Here is a 25,721-nt window from a genome sequence, read left to right as displayed (position 1 = left end):
CCCAATCCCTAGGTGCAGCCCCTGGTTGGGCGCAGAGCAGGGCTGATTGGGGAGTTGGGGCGCCGACCCTGTCATGCACGGAGCAGGGCGGATCGGGAGGTTGCGATGCCACCCTCAGTCACGCTCAGGGTAGGGCCGATTGGGGGGTTGGGGCACCGCCCCCTGTCACACTCAAGGCAGGGGGTTGGGGCGCCGCCACTGTCACACTCAGGGCGGGGCCGATGGGGAGGTTATGGCTCTACCCTATCACACACAGAGCAGGGCCCGTGGGGGGGAGGGGGGTTGGGGCGCCGCCCTCTATCACCCACAGAGCAGGGCCAATCAGGGGGTTGGGGCGCCGCCACTGTCACACTCAGGGCAGGGCCGATGGGGAGGTTATGGCTCTACCCTGTCACACACAGAGCAGGGTCCGTGGGGGGTGGGGGGTTGGGGCACCGCCCCCTGTCACACTCAAGGCAGGGGGTTGGGGCGCCGCCACTGTCACACTCAGGGCAGGGCCGATGGGGAGGTTATGGCTCTACCCTATCACACACAGAGCAGGGCCCGTGGGGGGAGGGGGTTGGGGCGCCGCCCTCTATCACCCACAGAGCAAGGCCAATCAGGGGGTTGGGGGCGCCGCCACTGTCACCACTCAGGGCAGGGCCGATGGGGGAGGTTATGGCTCTACCCCGTCGTCACACACAGAGCAGGGTCCGTGGGGGGTGGGGGGTTGGGGCGCCGCACCCTGTCACACACAGAGCCGCAGGGCAATCAGGGGGTTGGGGAGCTCCCTCCATCAAGCACAGAGCAAGGCTGATCAGGGGGTTGGGGCGCCTTCCCCTGTCACGAACAGAGCAGAGCGGATAGGGAGGTTGTGGCCCCGCCCCCTGTCACACACAGAGCTGCAGGGCAATCAGGGGATTTGGGCGCTGCCCCCTGTCATGCTGATCCCGGTGCCAGGAGGCCTCGCGGCTCTGCTGATCCCAGTGCTGGGAGGCATATTACCCTTTTACTATATAGGATAGAGGCCTGATGCACGGGTGGGGGCCGGCTGGTTTGCCCTGAAGGGTGTCCCGGATCAGGGTGGGGGTCCCGCTTGGGTGGCTGGCCAGCCTGGGTGAGGGGATGATGGCTGTTTGCAGCTGGTCACACCTCCTTCAGGGTGGGGGTCCCCACTGGGGTGCCTGGCCAGTCTGGGTGAGGGGCTGAGGGCTGTTTTCAGGCTGGTGGGTGACTGAAGCTCCCAACCGCTCCTTTTTTTCTTTTTTTTTTTTTATTCTGGGCCAGCTTTAGCTCTGAGGCTTGGCTCCAGCTCTGAGGTCTCGGCTGCTGAAAGCAGGTATCTGGTTTGTTTGGGTTCTATAATCGAAACACTGTTTCAACTCCAGCTCTGAGATCCCTGCTGGCTGAAAGCTGGTTTCTGGGGTTTTGTTTAGCTTCTATATTTGTAACAATGTTTCAAACTGCAAGCTCAGAGGCCGGCAGCGGCAGGTGGGGAACGTTGGCTTCCTCCATCACTGAAGCAAGCAAGCCTCCTGTTCGCTTCAAGCTGCCTGGCTGCTGGCCGCCATCTTGGCTGGCAGTTAATTTGCATATCGCCCTGATTAGCCAATGGGAAGGGTAGCGGAGGTACGGCTAATTACCATGTTTCTCTTTTATTAGATAGGATGTTTCTATCTCTCCCTCTTCCTTCCTCTCTAAAATCAATAAAAATATATTTTGAAGAAACTGATGGAAAACTTCCCTAACCTGGTGAAGGAAACAGACATGAAAGTCCAGGAAGCACAAGAGGGTCCCATACAAGATGAATCCAAAGCAGCCCACACCAAGACTTAAAATTATTAAAATGCCAAAGGTTAAAGATAAAAAGAGAATCTTAAAAGTAGCAAGAGAAAAACACTTACTTACAAGGGAATTCCCAAAAGATTATGAGCTGATTTCTCAACAGAAACTTTGCAGGCTAGAAGGGTTTGGTAAGAAATATTTAAAGTGATGAAAAGCAAGGATCTAAAACCAAGATTACTCCACCCAGCAAAGCTATCATAAAATAGAAAGATAAAGAGCTTCCCAGATAAGCAGAAGCTAAAAGAATTCATCACTACCAAACCAGTATTACAAAAAGGTTAAAGGTTTTTCTTTAATAAGATTTAAAAGATTAATAATAAAATGTAATAACTACATATCTGTCAGTAATTTATTTATTTATTTATCTGTATATATTTTTGTTAATTCTCACCCAAGGATATTTTTCCATTGATTTTTAGAGAGAGTGGAAGGGAAGGGGAGAGCCACACAAGAAAGAAACATTGATATGAGAGACACACAGTGATTGGTTGCCTCCCGTATGGGCCCTGACCAGAGCCAGGGACTGAGTCTGCAACCTAAGTATGTGCCCTTGACCGCAATTGAACCTGAGACCCTTCAGTCTGCAGGCTGGCGCTCTTTCCACTGAGCCAAACCAGCGAGGGCTTTATTTCTATTTTATTTTTTAAACATCTTTTATTGACTTTTAGAGATAGAGGAAGGGAGAAGGATAGAGAGATAGAAATATCGATGACAGAGGAACATCACTGATCTAGCAACTTGGGCATGTGGCCCTGACCAGGAATTGAACCAGTGATTTCTTGGTTCCTGGTTGACACTCAATCGCTGAGCCACACTGGCCGGGCAGTCAATAATTACTTTAAATGCTCCAATAAAAAGACATATGGAGGCTGAATGGGTAAGTAACAACACAAGACTCTTACATATGCTGTCTACTAGAGACTCAATTCAGACAGAAAGTAAAGGGATGGAAAAAAGGTATTTCATGAAAATAGAAACAAACAAACAAAAAGCTGGGGTAACAATAAATACACCAGACAAAACAGACTTAACACAGACAATAGTATGGTGATTGCCAGAGGGAAAGGGGTTGGGAGGAGGTACAAGAAGGTAAAGAGGGGATAAATGGTGATGGAATGAGACTAGACTTGGGGTGGTAAACACGCAATGCAATATACAGATGATGTATTCTAGAATTATATACCTGAAATCTATATAATTTTATTAACCAATGAATTTTATTACTCCAATAAATTCAATTAAAAAACCACGGACTTGTAAAAAAACAAAACACAGGCTATATAACAAGAGAAAAAGAAGGACCCAGCAATTACATGTCTGGATATTTATCTGAAGAAACCCAAAACAATAAATAAAAAAGACATATGCACCCATATGTTCACTGCAGCATTATTTAGCTCTATATGAAAGCAACCTAAGTGTCCATCAATAGATGAATGGGTACAGAAGTACACATATATAATGGAATACCCCGCCATAAAAAAGCATGAAATCTTGCCGTCTACGACAACATGGATGGACACAGAGGGTATTGTGCTGAGTGAAGTACATGAAACAGAGGAAGACAAACACTATATGATTTCACTTATGTGTGAAATCTAAAAAATAAAATAAGCAGAACAGAAACAGAACATTCTGACAGTTGTCAGATGGGAGGAGGCTGGGAGCTGGGTGAAGAAGGTGAAGGGATCAAGAAGTGAAAACTGATAGTTACAGAAAAGTCAGGGGGATGTAAAGTACAGCATAGCCGATATAGTCAATACTATTGTAATAACTATGTATGGTGATGGGTGGGTACTAGATTTATTGGGATGATCACTTAATAAGTTATACTAAAAAGAGAAGAAGAATGATGATTTCCCTGGAAGTCAGTGATTTCATTTCTGTCCTTACCATAAAGAAAAAAACGTTAGAACTTCCCAAGAATATGTCTACCAAGAGGTATTGTCACCTGTCATTTATAATAACAAGAAACTAGAACTTAAATGTCTAAGAATAGAGGACTCATTAAATAAATTAGGGTATGTGCATAAGAAGGAATACTATGAATTTACCTAATATCAAGTCAAACTCAATGATGTGGAAAACACAACATATTGTTCAGTGGAAAAAAAACACATAAAAGAGTAAATATAGTATAGTCTCAATTCAGTTAAAAAAAACAAACAAATGGGAGATCTCATATACACATATACATGCATGTACACACAAACATGGCATAGGATAAAAAGACTAGGAGAAAATGTACCAAAATCACTAGCTGTCTGAGTGATAAAGTTATGGGTAATTTCTATTTCTTCCTTTTTCTGTATAAACCAAATTTCTAAATAAATATTGTATTGTTACACCATGATTATTTGTCTGTCTTACAGTTGATCTATCTAAAACAGGGGTCCTCCAACTTTTTAAACAGGGGGCCAGTTCACTGTCCCTCAGACCGTTGGAGGGCCGGACTATAGTTTAAAAAAAACTATGAACAAATTCCTATGCACACTGCACATATCTTATTTTGAAGTAAAAAAACAAAACGGGAACAACTACAATATTTGTATTTGCATGTGACCTGCAGGCCGTAGTTTGAGGACCCCTGATCTAAAAGAACAAGTCTTTGACTTATCAACCAACCATCCATCCAATCTCCATCTACCCAATCAACCAACCATCCATCCATCCATCCATCCATCCATCCATCCATCCATCCATCCATCCAGGCAACTGCAGTCTTGAAGCATTTTTGCTTGACCAGGTGAGTATGGGCCCTCTGGCCTGGAGCTGAGGGACCAGCCCCTGTAAGCTTGGGAGCTGCCAGTACCTTGTAGCTGACTTGCACAACCTGGATAAAGATGGAGAGGGGCAGGCAGAGGAGAATGTCGCTGACAAGAGCCCAGCCGAAGCCGAAGTCCCTGTAGATTGGGATGGGAGGGACGTAGCGTGTCCATGAGGCTTCATCCACATATACTATGAGAAAACCAGAGACAGGGTCCAAGTCATGATGGTGGTATCACCTCCTAGTAGGTCTTGGTTCTCTCTTACCACAAACTTTGATAAAATCCTACTTGTTAGGCAGGAAGCCCAGAGGTTTAGAAAGTTTGTGATCAGGGCAGTGCAGATATTCTGCCAGTTCAGCCCACAAGAACAAGAAACCATCATGACTCCCCCTTTGGGTCCGCTGCTGCCGGCCTGCCCTGGGTCACCTCACCTTTCTCCGAGGGGAGCTCCACTTCAGCCTCCCGGGCTTCTTCATCTTGGTTGTCCTTCGATGGGGCATCAAAGGAGGCCTCCAAGTCTTTTCCGGAGGAGGGCGGGGCTCCGGTCCTGCCCGGCTCCTGCTTTCCTGTTCTTTCACTGCTGAGGCCCTGCTTCTCTTCCGTGTCGCCGGCAGGGTGCCCGTAGATCAGGTACCACAGAAACCTGTGGACCACCCGCAGGCGAGCCATTTTGGGCAGAAATCCTATAGATCGCCCAAGTCCAGGAACTGAGGCAAGAAAGGGGGAAGGCAGTGCTTGAAAAGCCCGATTCAAATCAGTTCAATTCCCTAGAAAACTGTTGTGTGCCACTATGTCTCAGGTGCCAGGGAGACAGAAATGTTCCTACTCTCGTGGAAGTTACTTCCTAGTGGGAATGGGCAGACAATACCAAAATCCTAAATAAAATAATACATCAGATGGAAATAGCTGGCGCAGAAAATAAAGCGAGGAAGGGATGGGGAGGAGGACTGTAATTCTACACAGAGGCCAGGAGAGGCCTCACGGGGAGAGGCCTGAGGGACGGCCACAAGTCCTCGCTGGGCAGGCCATACAGAGAACCTGGGCTGTCAACCCAGGGTAATGCAAGGTGCCTGACACATTCGAGGAAGGGCCACAGGCTGGAATGACAGGGTGGAGCAAGGAAGGAGCGCACAGGAGGTGAGCCAGAGTGTAATGGAGGAGGGAGCCACCATGAGGGCCCGACATACCTCCATTTAGAACTGTCTTGATGGGGGTTGTGCAAAATATTCCAAAATCTAGGCTCTTTTAAAGTATCTTATTTCTTTGTTGATACAAATAAAGTGTTCCTTCTTTCCCCAGCAAGAGGGGGGTAAGGACAGTGAGTAGAGGCCCCTCCTCCCGGCAAGCCTAGCCCATCTACTCAGCTGCATGTGCTGTGCAGCTGCGCACACCGTGCCGTTTCCTCTCCGCCTGCACCCTCTAACTATGAAACCTGGAGAGTGAAGGCCATGCTGTGTGACTGCAGCCTTCAGAAAGGAAGTCACGCGGGTGACTCTCCTGTCTGGAGTCCCGGGTTTGCCACATCCCATACCAGGACACTTTCTGCCCGACAGCCTGTGCCCTGGTAAGTTGCCTTTGCCCTCACCACCAACACGCGTTTGTGACTAGGAGAGGAACAACGAAGCACTGGATTATAAAGTCCTGCCACTGCACTTGACCCCACACATTTACATTAGAGCGCTTATGGGGGATGAGGGAGGAGCCAGCTCTGTTAGAGACCCGACTCTGAGAAAAGTATATGAATGCTCAAACTCGCCAAAGGCTGTAACTACCAGAAGGCTCGTGGGGTCAGCAGAGGTAGAGATTTTCTGAAATAGAATATTCCAGCCCAAGGGTAGTTAGCAAAAGAAATTAATCTTTGTAAATAATTCCTCATGTTGGGATCTAGAATAGTTTCTTTTTTTAGAGAGAAAGGGAGAAGGAGAGAGAGAGAGATTGATGTGAGAGAGAAACATCAATCGGCTGCCTCCTGTATGCACCCCCACAGGGTATCAAATCTGCAACCTGTGTATGTGCCCTCACTGGGAATCAAACCTGCAACCTTTCTGTATATGCGATGATGCTCTAACCGAATGAGCCACACCAGCCAGGGCGGGATCAAGCATAGTTTCATCTGAGTCTTGCAATAGCCTTGTGAGGTATATTGGGCAAGAATCATTTCCATCTTGCAGATAGGGAAACTGATGCCGGTGGAAGTCATGTGACCAGCCCACATGACCCAGCCAGTAATTCAGACCTCACTCCCTGACTGCAGTCCAGTGCTTAAATGTACACCAAGTGACTCAAAGGGCATCATGCAAACAACCAAGGAAACACAATTAGACATTGACAAGAAGTTGCTTTTTACCTACTACAGGGTTGTAATTTTTAAGCTGAGTTATGCCCATTTTCTCATCAGTTTTTTTCACTCGTCCACTCTCTGGTTTAGAGCAATCATTCGGCTGAGAGTCTCCTGATCCACTCGGGTCCTCTTTTCCTTGACCTTCTTCTTTGGCCTCCCCTTTAGGCACTGCAGACTGGGGCACTTTCAGCCTGCAGACCAAGCGCGAGCCAATGTTATGGTGAGAAAACCAAGGGCTGAGAGAAAGGACACGGTTTGTCCTCATGAATCGGATGAAGCCATTTGGTCCTGAGGCCTCAAACTCAACTGCCCTAGAGGCCTGGCAGGTGTTTTAAATGAGTAAGATGTGCCAGGTCACTAGACACTTGGGAATGATGAGGACTGTGGTGACCTGGAGAGTGCACCCCCGCCTACGGGGCCGCTGTGAGAAAGGGAGCCTGACAGACCAGGTCCTCTGATACTGCAGAAATGCCAGAAATCAGGAAATTAATATGAAATTAATTGGCACCTGATTCAAAGTACATGTGGCCAATGTATGGCAAGACGCACAAGCCAGGCCTCTGCTCATCCACAGGCCACCTGTGGTTCAGACCCAGCTATGAAGTCTCTCCCATCCCTAAGTTTCTTTCCGTCCATTAAATGATTTATGGGCAGAGCTAGAGAGGACGTCAGGAAGGCAACTAGAATCGTTCTGAGCCATTATGATGTGGAGCAAGTTTCACACATCACAGGGCCTGTGACTCGGAGTGCTCTGTCCACAATTAGAATAGAATAAAAAATGCGAGGATTTTCTTTTTTCTTAAAGAATCCAGATATTGATCCTTGTCATACTAGGGGGTCATGACCACAAAGCCCAACCCAGTGAATTCACTGAGAGCACACGAGACTAAACAAAGCTTTTGTGAAAATGGCTGCAGAATGAAGGCAGAACCGGGCGGCTTCCCATGCACTCCTGTGGTGCTGCTACTCGCCTGTTTGCTGAGCTTGAATTGGAGATCCGGAACCGAACCTGCTCAATGGCACTTCTCACCAGAGGGTCGTTCTGGTCCATGGAGGGGTGCACTACCAGATCCACCTGCAGAGAGAGGGCAGTGTCCCCAAGGGTGGGAAGAGCTCAGGGAGACTGAGCTCCACAACTCAGCTCCCTGGTGGAGCGCTGGTTACCCCGTTCATGAACCTTTCCTAAAGACAGTTATGAGACCGAAGCAAAGTGTGCCGTGAACCGTTTCCCATTGTCAAAATCCCTCCGCTCATCAAGCGATCAAGTTCTGCCATCAGTAGTGCGCTGCTCTGCTCAGGAGAGGAATTCTTGCCTAGAAAGAGCCGTCTTCCCTGCAGTGCCCTCGCTGGGTGTCACGGCCCTCTGGTCTCACATCTACCTGGTGGGCTGTTCCCTATGCCCCGCTCCTGCTATCTGAGAATGTTCCAGAAGTGCTTGTGAATCCTGAGGGCTTCCATCTGGAAAAGGTAAACGCCTTCATTAATCTCCCCTCGCTGAGTGCCGCTGTGGGACTCCTGCCAGGTGCGCTTCTAAACAAATTGGCAGAGGATTTAGAGCTGCTTTTGTTGTTTTAGCTTTTCCGAGGTGCTGCAGCTGAGCAGTGAGGGTGGTTACCACCTCCGGAGGGATAACTGGAGGACGAATGGAAATGACCTGGAACTGAGCAGAGGGTGTGGGGTGACAGCTGTGCAGGAGACGGCAGGCACAATGGCCAGGCACCTGGACAGCCAGGCTTCCTCTCTGTCTCTGTCACTGGCGGGGAGAGCAAAGTGAGGTTTTCTAAATGGCTAACTCTGATTAGCAGGCTGCGAGCCAAAAATGACTGGAAAGAGGGTCACAGGGAATAGGCAGCAACGCCTCATGTTTTAGAAAACAAAACACCAAAAGCTGCCTTGGCTCAGTCTCCTCTGCTCATTTGTGAAATGGGAACCCCTCCCTCAGGCCCTGCCAACTTTTTTGTGGTTTTGTGAGGCTCAAATGAGAGACAGCTAGGTAGCACCCAGGGAATGTAAAAGCATGGCACAAACCCAAAGCATTCCTATTTCCCCACTTTCCACAGCCAAATGGCACAGCCAACTTTCCACAGGCCCAACGGGCAGGTGGCCAGATGCGGAAGCCAGGGCCAAGGCTGGTGCTGGGGCAGAGCAACTCTGGTCCGCATGCTCCAGGAGACCAGGGGGCAGCCTGTGGCAGCCCAGGCTCCGGGTGCCAGCGTATTCTGGAGGCAGATGTACAATACGCAACTCTTTCCAGCTGGAAAAGTGGGGTACCATGTAGTGGCACCACTACAGTGGTGCAGTCAAACCTTGGTTCTCGAAAGTCTCCCGTCTTAAACAATTTGGTTCTCTACCAAGTTGTTGGGAGTGGGGTGAGGGTGGGGGATGTTTCGGTTGTTGAACAAAACTTCTGTTCTCAACCTGACAACCCCTTCTTGTTGGTACATTAGCATGACAAAAAGCATTTCTCAGGCCACAAACAAAGGAGAATTCGAGTCAGTTTACCACTACACCTCCTCTTATTAACATCTCAGGAAATTGTGCTGTGAATATTTTTGTGTTTATTTGCACAATTTTAAAACAAAGAGGCCATCAAGAGTGCTGATGTTAAGAGTGTGAAAGTGCTAACAAAACAATGATTACAGGCAATTGAAGAGGCAGAAAAATTGCTGTTGATTTGGATAAACAAAAAGTAGTTAGCCTGTGAGAGCACTTCGGAGGCGATGATAAGTGAAAAAGTGAAGAGGCTGCACACTAACCTAAAATCCACCCCTGTAACCAGCGCTGAAAGGGATTCGTTTAAGGCCAGTAGGGGGTGGTTCGATAAATTTAAGTAATGTTTGTTATAGATTAAATAGACATTAGACATACTGTATGTAAGAGAAGTTAAAATAGGAAATCATTTGGGAGTCGAATGATTTAATTCAATTTACGTTATTTCTAATAGGGAAAAATGATTCAGTTTTCAAACAAAATGCTTATGAATAGCCTTCCGGAACGAGCTGAGTTCGAGAACCGAGTGTACTTGTGGCAAGAGGTGCCCGGTCTGGGTACCTTCATCTCTGAGTCCTCATTGCACTTGCTCCCACCCCCACCCCTGTCCCATTCACCCCAGTTTTGCCTGGTAGTTATGGGGCCAAATAGGAATTGGAAACACAGGGGATACCGTTGTCAGACTGCCCCTCTCCATGACTAGAGGGGTAAGGCTTTCTTGCCCTCAATTTCTGCCCAGACATGTCTTTCCCCTCTGAAACCTCTGCTCTGTGAAGACCAACAGAAATCAGAGGTGTTGCAACTGATGGGCTTTTGTCCTTCCACGGGAGACAGCAGCAGAAGGCCTCCTGCCACCGCTTCAGGGGCTGAGTGGCAGGCTGCTGGGGATGGGAGAGGAACACGGTCAAGGGGACTCACAGCAGACATAAAGATCGATGAGTGCTGTCAACGCAGAATGGCAGAAAATGTGTTTCTGAAGTCATTTTTTGTACTGCTCTTTTCAAATTTCAATGTCTCAATAAATAAAGTAAGAAAACTGAAATGACCTTGCCAGCTTATTAAGAAAACAAAACATCAAAGCAGAGCTCTCTTAAGGCAGAGATTTAAGGTGCAGTCAGAAAAAAAGACCAGGAAATTACAAGTGACTGTCCCCGCAGCACCATTCCCTTTGGTCCCAGTGCCCAGCTGGGCTCTCAAATTATTCTGACCCTGAAAAATGTATGCCTTAGGATATGTGCAAAGTCACTGAGCTACAGTTGCTATGGGAATGGCCCCAAACTTTAAATTGTACAGAAACAGATAAATTGAGACAGAAGAGATATGTTGTTCCCACCGGATAAGCACAGCAGTGCAAGCTAACTGAGCCGCAGCCGTCATTTCCTCTGGGAGATGTTTCCTCCGATCTCTGTGGAAAATGTTCCTGCTGCTTAGTCTACATTTTCCACCTCCTAAGTGTTGCTTAATTACTCCCCATGCTACGCTGCTGAACGTCCACATGCCTCAGTTTCCCTCCTCCCTTCCACAGCTGGACACCTGCCGTGGGCGGCACGTGCTGCTCTACGATCCAATTACATTATTTTTCTCTTCTGTTTCCAGCTTCCACAGAAAGATGGGATGAACCCTGTTCCCCAAATTAGGAGGCGTAACAGGAAATTCCGAGTTACTGACAACAAAGGAATGACAGAGATCTAACAAGGATATGAGAAGCTGGACAAGGAAACTGGCAGCAGTTGGCTCTGCAGGCATCCGGAGAGCCCGTGGTTACCTTCTTCTTGATGCCATCTTGGATCACCGTAGTCCGATATAGTCTCAAGAGCCCTTCCTCAGACAGGTTCCGCACCAGGCGGACAATGGACTTCTTACAGCACTTGGTGGACACGCCTTCCTGCTTCTCCTGATCCATGATCATTTTCTGAATCCTGGGGCATCACAAAATAAGCAGTTAATATTTCCAACCTCAACGTAGAAGGCCATTCCCAACCCAGGCAACTGAGACATGCCTAATGGCATCCAACAGAAATTGGGGGAGAATTAAAGGGAGTTTCACCATTGAAAGGCTGACTCCTTGAGATACTAAGATCATCTCTCTTGGGAATAAATAGTTGGCTAAAGACAAGCCACCATTCGCAGCAGCTTCACATTCTGAGCTTCTCACCAGGAACTCAAGAGATTACATGATTTGTGACATGATGGCCAGGAAACTGGGAGCCATGATGGCAACCTCTGGACGAAGTCTCTATGCCAATTTAACACCCAGCGAGGAATGCTCCAGCTTACTACTGCTGACACTTCAGATTGGAAGCTCTTTTTGATTCCTCTCATTTACCTTACCCTCTAGAGCAGGGCGGGGAACCTTTTTTCTGCCAAGGGCCACTTAGATATTTATATCATTCATGGGTCATACAAAATTATCAACTTAAAAATTAGCCTGCTAGCCTTAGCTGGTTTAGCTCAGTAGATAGAGCATCAGCCCTCAGACTGAAGGGTCCTGGGTTCGATTCCTCTCAAGGGCAAGTATCTTGGTTGCAGGCTCGATCCCTGGCCCTGTTCGGGATGCGTGGAAGAGTCAACCAATCAATGTCTCTCTCACATCGATGTTTCTCTCTGTCTCTCCCCCTCCCTTCCACATTCTCTAAAAATCAATGGAAAAATATACTTGGGTGAGGATTAACAGTAACAACAAATTAGCCTGCTATATGTAGTAAAACATTTAATTAATTCACTTCTAATGCCTTGGCAGAGCCAGACCCAATGATTTCGTGGGCCTTATACAGCCCAGGGGCTGGACATTCCCCACCCCTGCTCTAGATCTTACTGTAGAGTCACTATGGCGACGTTTCTAGATCACTGATGGGAATGGCAGGGACAGCAGGAACATTTGGCCAAACCCGTCACTGCACCAAAGAAGGGAGCTCGGTAGTAGTGTCTGTAGATGGCCTCCCCATTGCCTAGAGAGGTCACGTCCTTGACTGAGGTGCCTCTCACGCTGGGTGCCTCAGGAGCCATGAAGATGTCGCCCAGGAGGTGGTGGTAACAGCAGTCGGAAGGACCAAACCAGAGTGCAGAGCCTCCCCATGAACAGAGGCACCCCAGCACAGAAGTTCTACTTGTGTCTCTTGTTTCTGCTTTCATGTGAGATTCTAGCCGATGCCACTATCGGCCTAAGTTTCTTCTTACCCCTTTGCTGCCATGAAGTTTCCAAGGAGGGAGAAAGGCGCATGCTGTTCCTCCAGGACTTCCGGCTCACGCTCAGCCTCCACTCCCTGTCATGTACTGATGTTCCTCAATGTCCACACTTGTCAAATCACAAGAACAAACTAAATCCTTTCTACTACAAGGAACACCATGATCTATACAGGGAGGGGAGATCCAAATGGCTCTCGGCCATTTCTGCACTTGTGATGACTAACTGGCCTGAGACTTATCCCTAGTGCGAGACCGACAGACTCCTTACGTGAATAAGCTCTCGATTAAGCGGAGGTTGGTGACGGCTTCTATGATCAGATTCCTGCGTTTCAGCAGTCGGTAAGTTTCGTGGGGTTTGTCTTGGCCTGGGCCGTGCTTCCCAGTCTTCTGGGAACTGCCGCTCTCCTAGAACAGGGACCAAAAGCACAAGAATACGATGGGCTCAGCACAGTTTGGGGGGCAGACACCACTCCTGCGGTGTACTTTCCCTCCTTAGGGAATTTCTATGCCCTGTTTCAAGAAGGAAGCCAAGAGGACTATTTCCCCGGCAGGATCCACCCCCCACTACTTCGGGGCCGTGAAACAACAAAGGCATCTGCAGCAGATGGCCTTGGACTCTATGGAGACCAGCTGGGCTCAGAGAGAAGACGAGGCATGTACTATGGCACCCCCCGAAGCAGCACAAAGCAGACGCTCAATTTTCTCTGGGTCCTTCCCCAAGAAACTGACATACTGAGCACAGCTCCAAGCCAGTCACTCTATAAAGCTTCTGTTCATCAAAAATTCCCATTTTACGGAAGAGGAAACCAGGGCTCAGGGGGGCGAAGTAACCGTCCAGGTCCCAGAGCGTGAATGTGCGCCAGGACAAGTTATATGCCCCATGGGCTTCTGACTCCAAATGCAGGAAGTCACGGGAAATCTCTCTGGGAATAAAAGACAGAAGCCGAGACCGGCTTGAGTTCAGAGCAGGCTGCCCTAGGGAAATTAGGATGAGGTGAGGGAAAGAGGAAGGAGAAAAAAGATCATTTCTCCCTCTTATCCCTGCCAAAACGCTCACTTCTCTCTCACAGCTCCCTTCTGTCCTCTAGGAGCCTAAATGAACTTGCTCCATCAGCTCTCTCAGATCAAATATGGTACAGCTGAAATGTGCACCTGCCGTGAAAGGAAATTCCAGCTCTAACATACTCCTTGAAACCACTTGGCACAAATCAGCGCCACACGGCAGCCCAGGGCCCGTTCTCTGGAGGCCCCTCGCTCGGAGTGGCGCTTTCAGGAGGATGAGAATGCGCTGGAGGAGGCCGCTCAGGGCTGGTGTCACAACAGATCGCTGCCCTGCCTTCTGCAGGAGCTCCAAGAGGCACAGCTCTTCCGTTCAGGCAGAAAGGCTCGAGGGCCCAGGAGTGGCACAAAGACCTTTGTTCTCTCTTGCATTTCAGAGCAAACATTTGGAGAAGAACATGAGTAAATGTGGCCACACTTGAGTGTGGCTGCTGGAGAGCCACGTGAGAACAGGCTCTGCTGGGGGCCTGCGGGTAGTCCATCTCACGCCCCTCTCCTCAGCAAGTACAAGGATGTGATCCTGCCAATACTCTGGCAACAAACTTCTAAGAGGAAGAGAAAGAGCTGAGTGAGGAAGCCAGCAACAGGAGTTCTAGGGCGTGGAGGGAGACACGTGGGCCTGATTAGAAGTGGGAGGAGGAGGAGGCAGGCTGGGATCCACTTGCATGCAAGCCTAGGTTCTTCGATTAGACAATATGTCATGACTCGACGGTGAGGAAGCATGGCATCCAATGCACAGGAAAGGGCCGAAAGGTTTTAGAAAAGTCCAGAAAGCCTTTCCCACCCTCCACCCCAGTTCTTCTGCAGCCGGGAGAGTAACAGCACAGGACTCCATACAGAAAGGAAGAGGCAAGGGAGGGGGTGGGAACTGCACACAGGAGGGTTCTAATTCTCAGTGTCATGAACTGGGCAGGCACCTCACCCAGTTCCTAGAGCCCCACTGTCCTCCTCCCGGACCAGAGCTGACACTTACCTCACAGGGCTGCTGAGAAGCCCGAACAAAACAGCAGCGGCAGCATCCAAAGCCGCCCTGATCACAGGTCTGTTCTCTGCTGGGAGCCTCCCCCTCTGACCCTGTGTTTCTAATGTGCAGGAGGCGCCACCATTATCTGAGGCAGTTTCAGGTGGCTAAGGACAGCGAACTGAATCACTTGTCTTTTAATCTAATTGCATTGATGAAAAGGCATTGGTTTGATTGTACTGTGTCTTTAACCCTCTGACATACAACAGTATTTGGCCCAAATGTACCAATATAGTTTTATTTTCATTACATCTATCTTATGGTTTATCTCTTTTTATAGTAATGATGTTGGCCTTTTGTCTGCAGCAGTTTCTCAATCCTGGCACAGCTGACATTTTGGGCTGGCTGAGTCGATGCTGTGGGCTGTCCTGCACATTCTGGGATCTGTAACAGCACCTCTGGCCTCTCCCTGCTAGATGCCAGGAGCACCCTCTCCCCCAGGTCATGACAATTAAAAACAGCAAATTTTGGTGCAAAATTGGGCCAAAGTGAGAACCACTCATCTAAACTGGACATATACATTTCCCTCCAAAACAAATTTAAGTAGAAAGTGTAAGGTGTTGGAAATGTTACAACTCTAGATACGAGTGCAGGTGACGTGTGGTGGGTGAGGCAAGGCTGCGTCAGGTGGTGCGTGGACGAGCGCCTGCAGCCTGGCAGGACCAAGCACTCGGCATCTGAGGCCTCTGAGGTTGTTGTGATCCTTAAGCACAGAACTGACAAGGCTGACGTCCACCTGCCGCAGGCTGCTTCCTGCAGAAGATGCACCCTCATGCGGGCACGCGCTCACCTTTGGGTTGTCAAGCCGGACCTCTTCGATCACAGCTATGTCGCCGCTGTTACTTTCCACGCAGTGGGAGCCGAAGGCCGAGGTGGTTTCTGAGGAGCTGCTGGTGTCCAGGAGGCTGTCGGCCCCGACAGAGCCCCGGCAGGCCCTCTCCTCAGCAGCTCCGGGGGAGGACGTCGGCTGCTTCTTCAGCGGGTGCAGGTTTACTTTCCAGCCACCTGGAGGCAGCGTAAAAAGAATGAACTGCGGCCACATCAAGGGGAAAGCGAGAGGGGCCTCTCCACTTGGCAGCCAGCCCAGACCCACCCAGGCTAGAAGACCCACGTGCTCAGTGTGAAGATGGGGCAGTGAACCCAGCAAGCAGGGCGGTGCCCCCGCAGCTGGACACCTGATTTGAAAATCTGTCACCAGCACCACCCTCCACGCATTAGGAAAATGTCTTCTGTAACTAAACTGAAAGCCTGAGCGGTTCTTAGGTTGTTGGAGGGACTGGACTGAGGGAGCTTATGGGATTCCATCACTTTAACAGTGAAAACACAAACCAAAGCATTGCCAAGGAGCCAGGAGACAGACTGCACGGCCGTCTCCTCTAAACTTATGACGTGACGTAGGTGACACCAGCAGGTCCTGAACTAGGACGGCACTGAGGACAGTCTCAGTGCCTGCTGAACCGAACGGGGCGTTTTCTGAAGAAACCCAGAGCAAGGCGGGATGGGCAGCAGCTCAGACCGAGGCACACGCGCCCGGCCGCTCCCCTGCTCCCACCCCGAGCACCGTACCCTTGATGGGGGTGGAGTGATGAGGCTGGCTCCCGAGACTGCAGTTCAAGGAGGATTTCATGTCTCCCTGCGACCCTCTGCCTCTCCTTTTGCTGCCGCTGCTGCTGCCCTCTTCCTCGCTGTCCAGCTCAGAGAGGAAAGTGTCCTCTCCCTCAGGCGGGAGGGACTCCTCCGGCACCGAGGCCAAGCTCACGGTGGTCAGCAGCTCGCTGCGCGCCTTCTCCCTTTCATACTGCCGGCTCAGGTCGCTCTCCTCTGCAAACGCGCAGGAGATGTACTTGGTGGTCCGCTGCCGCCCCTCATCTTCCATGAATCCCTGGGAAGGTGAGATGTGTTTAATTATGTTCAAAAGAGGGCGTTGTTCACACAGGCATTCAGGTGGCCCCTGGGCCTGTGGTGTCCATTTCCTTATCATGCCTGCATTCGCCTGTGTCTCCTCCACCTCACTGCCCGGGCCCCAGTCTGGCCTATGGATGCTCCCTCACAGGTCTCCTGCCGTGGCCCCCTCAGCTCCTGCGTCCACAGGCCTGTCGGAGAGTTTTCTCAATCGCAATCCTGAATGTGTGTCTGCTCTGCAAGACATGCTTTGCTAGGGACCTGCGGGTAGTCCAGTTCATGCCAGGCCCTAACTTGGTCTTCCACGTGCCCCCAGTGGCTGGCTCAGGACTAGGCCATAAAGAAATGGTTAGTAAGCAGTGAGGGTTTGCTATGTACAATTCAATGGTTTAGACCTGTGACCACAGACTGGCGAGTCAGGGCCCGGAGGTCACAGCTCCATTCAGCCACTGCATGGGGACTGATATGAGGTCATCACCAATCCACACTCACTCTATCTTCTAGGACAGGGCAGAGGGGCTCTCCCAGGGCCCTAAATGTCAGGAAGAGCAGCATTTTTTATATTCCAACCACATGCCATGGACAGTGCCAAGGGCCCTACAATCATTAGCTTCATTCTAATACTGCCCTCCAGCAAAGTGGCCAAAAAATTCAGAAGAGAGTGAGGCACAAAGGGCTGAGACAGCAGGTCTGAGTTCTGAAAGGAGAACGCCAGACATGCCTAGTTAGCCAGCTCAGGCCCCAGGAGCCAGACAAGCAGCATAAAAAAGAGGGGGCCAGGAGGGCCTGTGGAGCCCTGAAGGGCACCTGCTTTGTCTGCAGGGGTGGCCGGAGGCTCTGTCACGGCAGCTGGTGCCCCACACGGAAGGGGGGTACTGCCACATGTCCTGCTGACTTTCCAATGCTGACAACTCCTTCAGTTTTTAAGAAGTGAAAACCAACAAAACCACAGTATGGGGCCCCGGGCAGCATTTGCCGCCTCGAGAGACGGCAGCCCGTCCGTTTTCTGACCCGCTGAGACACTCCTTCATGATCACACTGTGTGCACACCCAGACAGTGAATGGCCCAGAGGACTCGAGATGTTACCTTGACAGCTTTGAATCTTTGGAGAAGACGACACAGCATTCTTGCTTCCAGCTTTCCCACATTCATGGCCACCCGGATTTCAGCCTGGGAAATTCCTTTTGTGCCTCTGCGCTCAACTGTGTGAAACAATACACTTGAACCCAACCTCTGCAACGGAGCCATTCCGCACCAGTCACCTCAATTCCCACCCACCTTTAAAGCAGGCATTTCAGCTCAATGACACCAACAAACAGAAGAAAACAAATGCCTCCTCTCTCCCCTCCCAACACTCTGAATACCACCACTAAGGCCAGTTTTCTTTTTTAATATATTTTTAAATTGATTTCAGGGAGGAAGGGAGAGGGAGAGAGAGAGAGAGAAACATCAATGAGGAGAATCATCGACTGGCTGCCTTCTGACGACCCCACAAAGGATCTAGCCTGCAACCCGTGCATGTGCCCTTGACCAGAATCGAACCCAGGGCACTTCAGTCCACAGGCTGATGCTCTATCCACTGAGCCAAGCCGGCCAGGGCTAAGCACCAGTTTTTAAGTGCTCACCATCCAAATGGCAAGTGATCAGCTTCTGATCTACTAAGTTCCAGCAGCAGGAAGTTAGCTCTTTCCCATGAATGGACTTTAGATAAATTTAATGAATCCCTTTAAAAAGCATCCCAATACTGTTTAATTAAGAACTTCAACATTTTCCCAGCCTTTCTCAGTGAACACAGAGGTGATGTGGATCACTGTCCTGTCACAGCTGTCAACCAGCAGGACTCTGGAAGGGATCATGCTAGGTGGCCCCGTCTACATGGCCAGAAGGTGGCTGTGCCTTAGCACTGGCTCCATCTCGTCTGTCGGCTCCTGCTGCTACATGGCCACGCCCAGTGCCGTTACTGTGTCGCTAAGAAGCCCTTCTGAATGGGCTGGGCTACTGGAGGCTGGCAACCCTAGGAAGGAGCCTGGCAGGAGCCACGGTGGGCAGCAGGGAGTCCCTACAAGTAAAACACGCGAACTGCAGGGCAGACTTCCTGGCACAGCTCTTTGCTCAGAAATATCTTCCCCTTTATTTCCTGACTCACACACACTTGAGGCTACCAGATAAAGCCAATCCGGATGAAGGAGGTTTGCTGTATTGTACATGTAGAAAAAGCAATGCCAGGATGAAAAGAGGTGACCAGAATGTGTTCCCAAACTGAACTAGTAACATGCTAATGGTGGGGCGGAGAGGGTCCAGGGTGACCTTTCCCAAACTGTGTTCTGAGGAACCCATTCTGAGAGATGGGAACAGCTGATAAAAGCTGCCACTCAGCCTGTCAAAAATGCTGTGCTGACTTGCCAGTGTGTCTTTGTCCTGCGGCCGAATCAGTTCTCTGGCAGCCACCTCACCTTCTACTCTGTTCCCTCCCTACAGGGACCGGCAGCCACACCTACTATAATGGGGCACTGCTGTCTTACATGGATTTTAGGGGATCCAGAGGAAAGCTAAAGAATGAGGGGAGACATATCTTCCCTCCCCGCCCCCCACTTGTCACTGGAATTCTCAGCCTGCAGTGACTCCAGATCAATTTTAGAAGATGGTAGGTGGCTCTCAAATCTTCGAGTAATAAACTAACAGCTAATATTTTTAGTGCTTTCTACATACCAGGCACTACACCAAATGTTTTAATCCTAGTCCTCATTCATGCCATGGTGGGTATTATCCCTTTTGCAGATGAGGGAACTGAGGCTTGGAGAACTCGCTAAAGTCATAGAGCTAACAAGTGGCAGAGCAAGGATTCAAACTCAAATCTGACCCAAAAGCCTACACCCTTCAAGGACCCAGGGTGCCTCCTGCTGTGCTACAGCCTCAAGAGCGAAGCCCTCTTGACACACGGGCAAACATTTCTGCCTCCAACGCTCAGGAGCCGCCCGCAAGCAGGTGTGAGAACGGGGCTTACTGAGCTCGTAGGTCTGCGTGAGCATATCCCGCTCGTACACGATGTCCACCGGGGGCACTGCCTTGGAGATGACCTCCTCGTCCTCGTCGTCGTCCTGGTCGTCCTCGATCTTCCGTCTAAACTCCTTCAGCAGCTTCAGGCAGCGCACCATGACGTCCGTCCCTGGGAACACAGGCAGGGCCTCCAGCAATGAGTGAACAGCGTTGGGGGAGGGCACTTCAGCAGAGAGAGACCCAGAGAGAGGACCCGCACAGCATGGAGTTTGACACTTTTAAAAACTGCACGTCTGGGGGTACAAGACCTGGAAATTTACTCTGTAAAACTGCTCTTTGTTTTGGACATAATTAGTGAACAAAGAAATGCAAATGAGAGGAGAAATGAAGTGCCCTGTCAGTCCTACTAAGTAAACAGCAGCCTCTGCTTGAAACATGCTCCAGGCCTGTCTTTTCCCACCGTAGTCGCCCCAGCCCCCAGAACAGTGCCCGGAGCACAGCAGGCACCAGGCAGTACTGCTGGCAGGATGAAAACCATCCTGTTCTGAGTGAGCCGATACCCACTACCAATAAAGGTGGGCATTTCAGGAAGCCTTTCACCCAGTGATTCTAAGTGCAGACATTTAATCCAAAAGAATAGTCAAAATGAGGTGAAAGCTGCCACCGTAACGGACCCACACAGCACTCTGTGCAGCAACAGCTTTTATGCATAAAATAAAAGAAGGACGACGGGGACCAAGTGGCGGTACCCAGAGAAGCTTCCTCACACTGGGCTGGCTTCAAACCATCGCACCGCACCTATTCTGAAGGCACAACCTAGAAAAATGACAGTGAGTGCCCACGGCTGGATAAGATAAAGGCACGAGGAAAAGCAACAATGCCTGACGCTTTACATGTGCTAACTTATTGGATCCTGACGACGCCAGAAGGCCCTTCGCAGATGAAGAGACTGAGGTACAGAGGGGCCAATTATCCAACAGCTCGACAAGCATCCAACAGCTCGCCAGCGACAGGGGCCTAGTTGCTCAGGCAGGATCGCAGGTCCCCAACCTGGGAGAAGCGATTCTGCACTGAGGGGTCCTATGATACATGAGTGTGGAGGCAGAACACTGCCCGTCCAGGATGTCCGCGCCCTAACTCCTGGGACCTATGAACAAGTTATCTTCCGTGGCAAAAGGGACTTGCAGGCGCGATGAAGGCTTTTGTGGTGGTGGCGGTGCTGGATTATCCGACGGGCTCAATGTAATACCCTTGTCAGAGGGAGGCAGGAGAAGAGTGAGGCTGGAGGTGCTACGCTTCGCTGGCTTTGAAGATAGAGGGAGGGAACCTGAGCCAAGGCATGCGGGTGGCTCCTAGGAACTGGCAAAGGCCAGGGAATGGCCTCTCCCAGAGCCTGTGGACAGCTCGATTTCAGCCCAGTGAGACCCATTTCAGACTCTGATCTCTGGATTGTGGAATAATAAATTCCTGTTTGGTCACTCAGCTTGTAGTCATTGCTGCAGCAGGGATACGGATGGTTTCTCCACCAGCTTCAGCAGCACTCTGAGGTGCAGAATCCTCAGCACCACCGCAAAGAGGGTGGCACTGGAGCTGGTCTGCGACCCAGCGCCTCCTGTGCAGGAGCTGTGGCCACGGAAATGCCCAGAGCAGAGCGCCACTGAGCGTGGTCAGAGGAGCCTGGTGGGGACAGAGCATGTGGCTCACAGTGAAGTTCAAAAACAAGAAAGCATCTCAGGGCCCTGAACTCGTCAATCTTACTCTCAGAGAAAGGGCAGTTGAGGCTGACCCACCAGAGGGAGTATGGGCAGCCTTGATGGTCCTCGAGGCAGCCTGGTGCTGACTCCCCCCCACATCTCAAAGTGACAGGAATCCCCCCAGTTCATGGCTTTTTAACAGGAGAAACCTGAAGCCACACCTTGGCACAGACCTCCTTAAGCCCCAGCTCCCTGTGCCTGGCGGGTCTTCCCAGGCTCTCCTGCTTCCTGTGGCTTTGTCTTTGCTCTAGGTACCTGTCTTCTCCCTCCATTTCTCTTGCCTGGATGGGAGCCTTAAGCAACCAGAAGAAAAAATCTGTGGACATGGGACTCCTGGGCCCATCTATATAGGTGAGAACTATTTGAAGGCCCAGGTGATCGGGATTGGGCCCTCCCTTGGGGCAGAGGCACCTGCTGCTAACACATGACCAGAACACTGTCCACCAAGCCACTCCCCACTGGGTCTTCCCTGCTGTCCTCTACTTGAGCCGCTCCCAACCCCTGCACCTCCTCCTCTGGCTCCTAGGTGGTGCTCACAGAGCAATCAACTGCTCCTAATAGTAAAACGCCTACCATTTCTCGAGGAGAGCCGTGTCCTGGACCCTCATCTCCACATGTGTCACACGAGCCAGTCCTCACCACAGCCTTGGGATGGTGCTCCCACCAGTTCACACTGAGAGACTCCCACCGGTAGCAAGTGAGGAGCTGGGTTTTACCAGGCAGTCTGCCTGGGAGCTCAGGCCCTAAACCTTGGATGACAAATAGCCCCTAACTGACAGGCGCCCATGTGACCTGGGCCAGGGCCAGTGGCGTTTGCGTGAGCGTGACCCGATGCAGCACCTAGCGGAGCAGACCGGCACACTCAGCTACAGCCCAGCACTTCTCCCACCCCTTTCAACTTCCTTACGGGGCTCATTAGCCCAGAAGATACACGGAACAGCCCTCCAACAGACACACGTGGAAGAGGGAAACATTGCTATACGCTCACGGACCCCGAGGGTGACCAAGAACCCTCCCTGCCTCCGAGGCCTCTGCTCCGCATCAAGGCGGCGACTTCCCACCCTCCGCTCCCACAGCACTGCCACCAATGCCAATCCCGAGCCTCTCCAAATGCACAGCTGCCTCCTCTGCTGACAGCCAGACGGATGGACGGCCAGGAGTGTGGGGACAGATGGGCTTCAGGACCAGGAAGATGTGGGTCAATCTCAGCTCTACAATCTCTCATTTCTGTGACTTTGGGAAGTGACTTAGCAAAGATTTGTTTTCCACTCAATAAAATGAGATGACAAGGTTCTCTGCTTCACAGGTTAGTGTTAGGATGACCCCAGATAACGTCTGTACAGAGACTGGCAGACAGTAATCATTCGGCCAGAACACCCAGCACTGCTGTGGGCCAGGCACTGTGCTTGGGCGTTACAAGAAGGAGCCCAGCAAATCTCACAATCGAGGCTGGCGGGCCCCTGAAATCCCCATTGTATAGATGTGAAAGCTGAGGCCCAGAGGTTAAGTGACCTGCTCAAAGTAATGGAGCTATGGAGTGGCAGAGCTAGTATCTGTAAAGATAGTTGGTGCCTTCCTGCCAGGTAGAAAAGCCCCAGGGCCTAAGGTGGTGGCCTGGCTCCCGAAGATAATGTGGAAACTCCTCCTGCTCTGGTCCTGTGCCTGGCGTTCAGGAAGGCCCGTGGACAGGCAGGCTGCTGGCCGGGGTGGGGGAGGTGACACACAAGGCCTGAGCGTTGCCAGCAATCACACTGGGCACTGGGAGTCCGAGGACTGTCAAGGAGCATGTGACTCGGGAGAGGCGAGTCTCTAGCACACCCTGAGTGGAGGGTGGTCTCAAGCATCCTGCTGGGCCTTGGTGAGGTGGTAGTGCTTCCAGAAGGCCCAGCATGACTCGTCCGGATGGCTGCTGAGGTTTGGGCCCGAGGGTCTGCAGCCCTGCCTATCCCAGATCCCACGGATCATAGCTCTGCTGCGAGTCCCAACTGCACCACATTCTTCTGTAGCCACCAGACTAGGAGACCCAAGTTGAGTCTGTCTCTAGTCTTTCTCAACTTACTGTCCTTGGAGACACTTCACTTTCCCCATGCCGTTTCATACTCATCATACTTTGGAAAACCTTGTGTTAGAGAGGCAGCGTGCACAGTGGTTAAGAATCTGGACTTTTGCCCCAGCCAGTTTGGCTCGGAGGATAGAGTGTCAGCCTGTGGACCAAAGGGTTGTGGGTTCGATTCCAGTCAAGGGCACAAAACTCTATTACAGTCTCGGTCCCAGGCCCTGGTCAGGGCACGTGTGGGAGACAACCAATTGATGTATCTCTCTCACATCAGTGTTTCTCGCTCTGTCTCTCCCCCTCCCTTCCACTCTCTAAAAATCAATGGAAAAATATCCTCAGGTGAGGATTAACAATAGAAGGATCTGGACTTTCCTGCCAGAGCTGGTGTGTGAACCTGGGCAGACTGGTTGCCCTCCCTCAGCCTCAAGCGTCTCGCTTGTAAGCAGGGTTAACGAGTGTCCAGCCCGATGGGGAAGGGGAGAACAGTCAGAGAGAAGGCAGGCAGGGGACGGACCAAGTGCAGTCTGTGCGTCATGTCCAGGCCACTTGGAATCAGTTTCACTGGCGCTTATAGCTTTCCCACAGTTCCGGTTTTATCAGCCTCAGCATTTCAGTTTTCATTATCACAATCCCTTCAGCTCATACTACCTTTTTAATGCAGCCTGGTCCAGACCACAAGTCAGCTAAAGCCGAAGCACGAAGGGCGAGAGCGAGACCCTGGCCAGCACACCCAGGCAAGGTGAGCACAGCCTCTCTCCATCTCGGTAACCAGCAATCCCTGGAAGAGTTGCTGCCTGTTAGTGGCAGCCCCAGACAACTGGGTGCAGGGCTTTCTTTCCAGGAACAAAAGGCAGGAGAGATACAACCAGATCAGAGGCACAAACTTCCAAGCACAAGGAATTTTAGGCATTAACAATGTGGTGTGCTAATTTCAGCAACTCAACACAAAGGAATCATGCAGTTCTATTGTGTCAAAGACCCAGGATCAGCTTGTGTTAGCCTGAAGGAAGGATGGCTTCACTCACATTCTAAAGACCCCGAAAAGAAGGGAAGGGGTGAATCTTTACTGAAGCCAGGCACTGTGTCAGATGTTTTCAGAAGCTATTTTACTTCATTATTATGTGGATTCTGCTAGTTATTACTGCCATTTTAAGAGAAAAGAAATTGAAGCTCAGAGGGGTCGAGTGATCTAACCTATGTCTTGGACCCAGCAAGTGGCCTTTTTTCCACATTAGGCTGCCTGGTGAGGCTAGAATTTCAAATTTTTATCAGAAAGCACTGTTTGTTTGGCGTAAAGGAAAACCCAGAGTGGCTGTGAAGTGGAACCAATAGCCTGTGTTTCTCACATTCCCAAAGAAAACTATCATCTGGCCTCCTAGCCAAACGGTACACATAGCTGTGATCACGCCGAGAAGAACAAAAGCCAGATGGGAACAAGGAGCATCAGGAGAGCCCTCCTCCTGAAGAGTCACCAGCCCAGGGAAGTCCCACTGGTGAGCCAGGCAGATACTAGGAAATTCAGTGTTATCCCCCCCCCCCCCCCCAACACACACTCCTGAACAGGGTCCAGGTCCAGGCTGGTCAGTGCTAGGAAGTCATCTGGAGAGTCTGGACTCCGGAATGATAAGCAAGCCAAGGGGACAATCTGAGGTGGCTGCCATGGGTAACTGCAGAGAGGCCTGGGCAGGGGCTGGAAGAACAGACTTCAGAGCAACACCCAGAATGATGGAGGAGGGTGCTGCAGCCCCGCCCCCAGGTGATGGAATAGGTTAGAAGTACCTGCTCTGCCCTGGCAGTTGTGGCTCAGTGGTGAGAGCACCAACCCACACACCAAAGGGTTGTAGGCTCGATTCCAGTCAAGGGCACATACCTGTGTTGCAGGTTTGATCCCTGGCCCCAGACTGAGATGGTGTGGAGGCAACCAATTAATGTGTTTCTCTCACTTCAATGTTTCTGTTTCTCTCTGCCCTCCCCCATCCCCTCCCTCCCATCCACCCTCTCTAAAAAGCAATAAAAAAAAATCCTCCGGTGAGGATTAACACACAATCTACACTAATAAAAGAGAAACATGGTAATTGGTGTACGACCGCTACCCTTCCCATTGGCTAATTAGCAAGATATGCAAATTAATCACCAGCCAAGATGGCGGTTAACTGTCAACAAAGATGGCGGTTAATTTGCATATGTAGGCACAATGCAGGGAGGCAAAAGGGAAAGCACCGAAGAAGCCCTTGGCACTGACAGTGATCGGAAACCCAGGGGGGAGCTAAGAGCCGGGGGCAGGCAAAGGCGGCCCCCAGGCCCCTTTTCCCCCCCCCCCCC

General features: G+C 50.7%; 1 protein-coding gene across 1 annotated transcript in view; it reads right to left on the bottom strand.

The window, feature by feature from the left end:
- The window catches only part of LOC102431549 (general transcription factor 3C polypeptide 1), an 87,135-nt gene that overhangs the window by 28,847 nt on the left and 32,567 nt on the right, over positions 1-25,721 (bottom strand). The window contains 10 exon segments of the mRNA XM_023746579.1: positions 4,637-4,782; positions 5,024-5,299; positions 6,940-7,124; positions 7,905-8,008; positions 11,189-11,342; positions 12,878-13,014; positions 15,480-15,694; positions 16,256-16,571; positions 17,679-17,794; positions 19,597-19,758. Coding sequence (XP_023602347.1) covers positions 4,637-4,782; positions 5,024-5,299; positions 6,940-7,124; positions 7,905-8,008; positions 11,189-11,342; positions 12,878-13,014; positions 15,480-15,694; positions 16,256-16,571; positions 17,679-17,794; positions 19,597-19,758 — 1,811 coding nt within the window.

The sequence above is a fragment of the Myotis lucifugus genome, unplaced genomic scaffold, assembly GCF_000147115.1.
Source record: "Myotis lucifugus unplaced genomic scaffold, Myoluc2.0 scaffold_700, whole genome shotgun sequence".
Classification (NCBI taxonomy): Eukaryota; Metazoa; Chordata; class Mammalia; order Chiroptera; family Vespertilionidae; genus Myotis; species Myotis lucifugus.
Note: the sequence above shows the minus strand (reverse complement) of the source record. Positions and strands in the feature narration are given on the sequence as shown.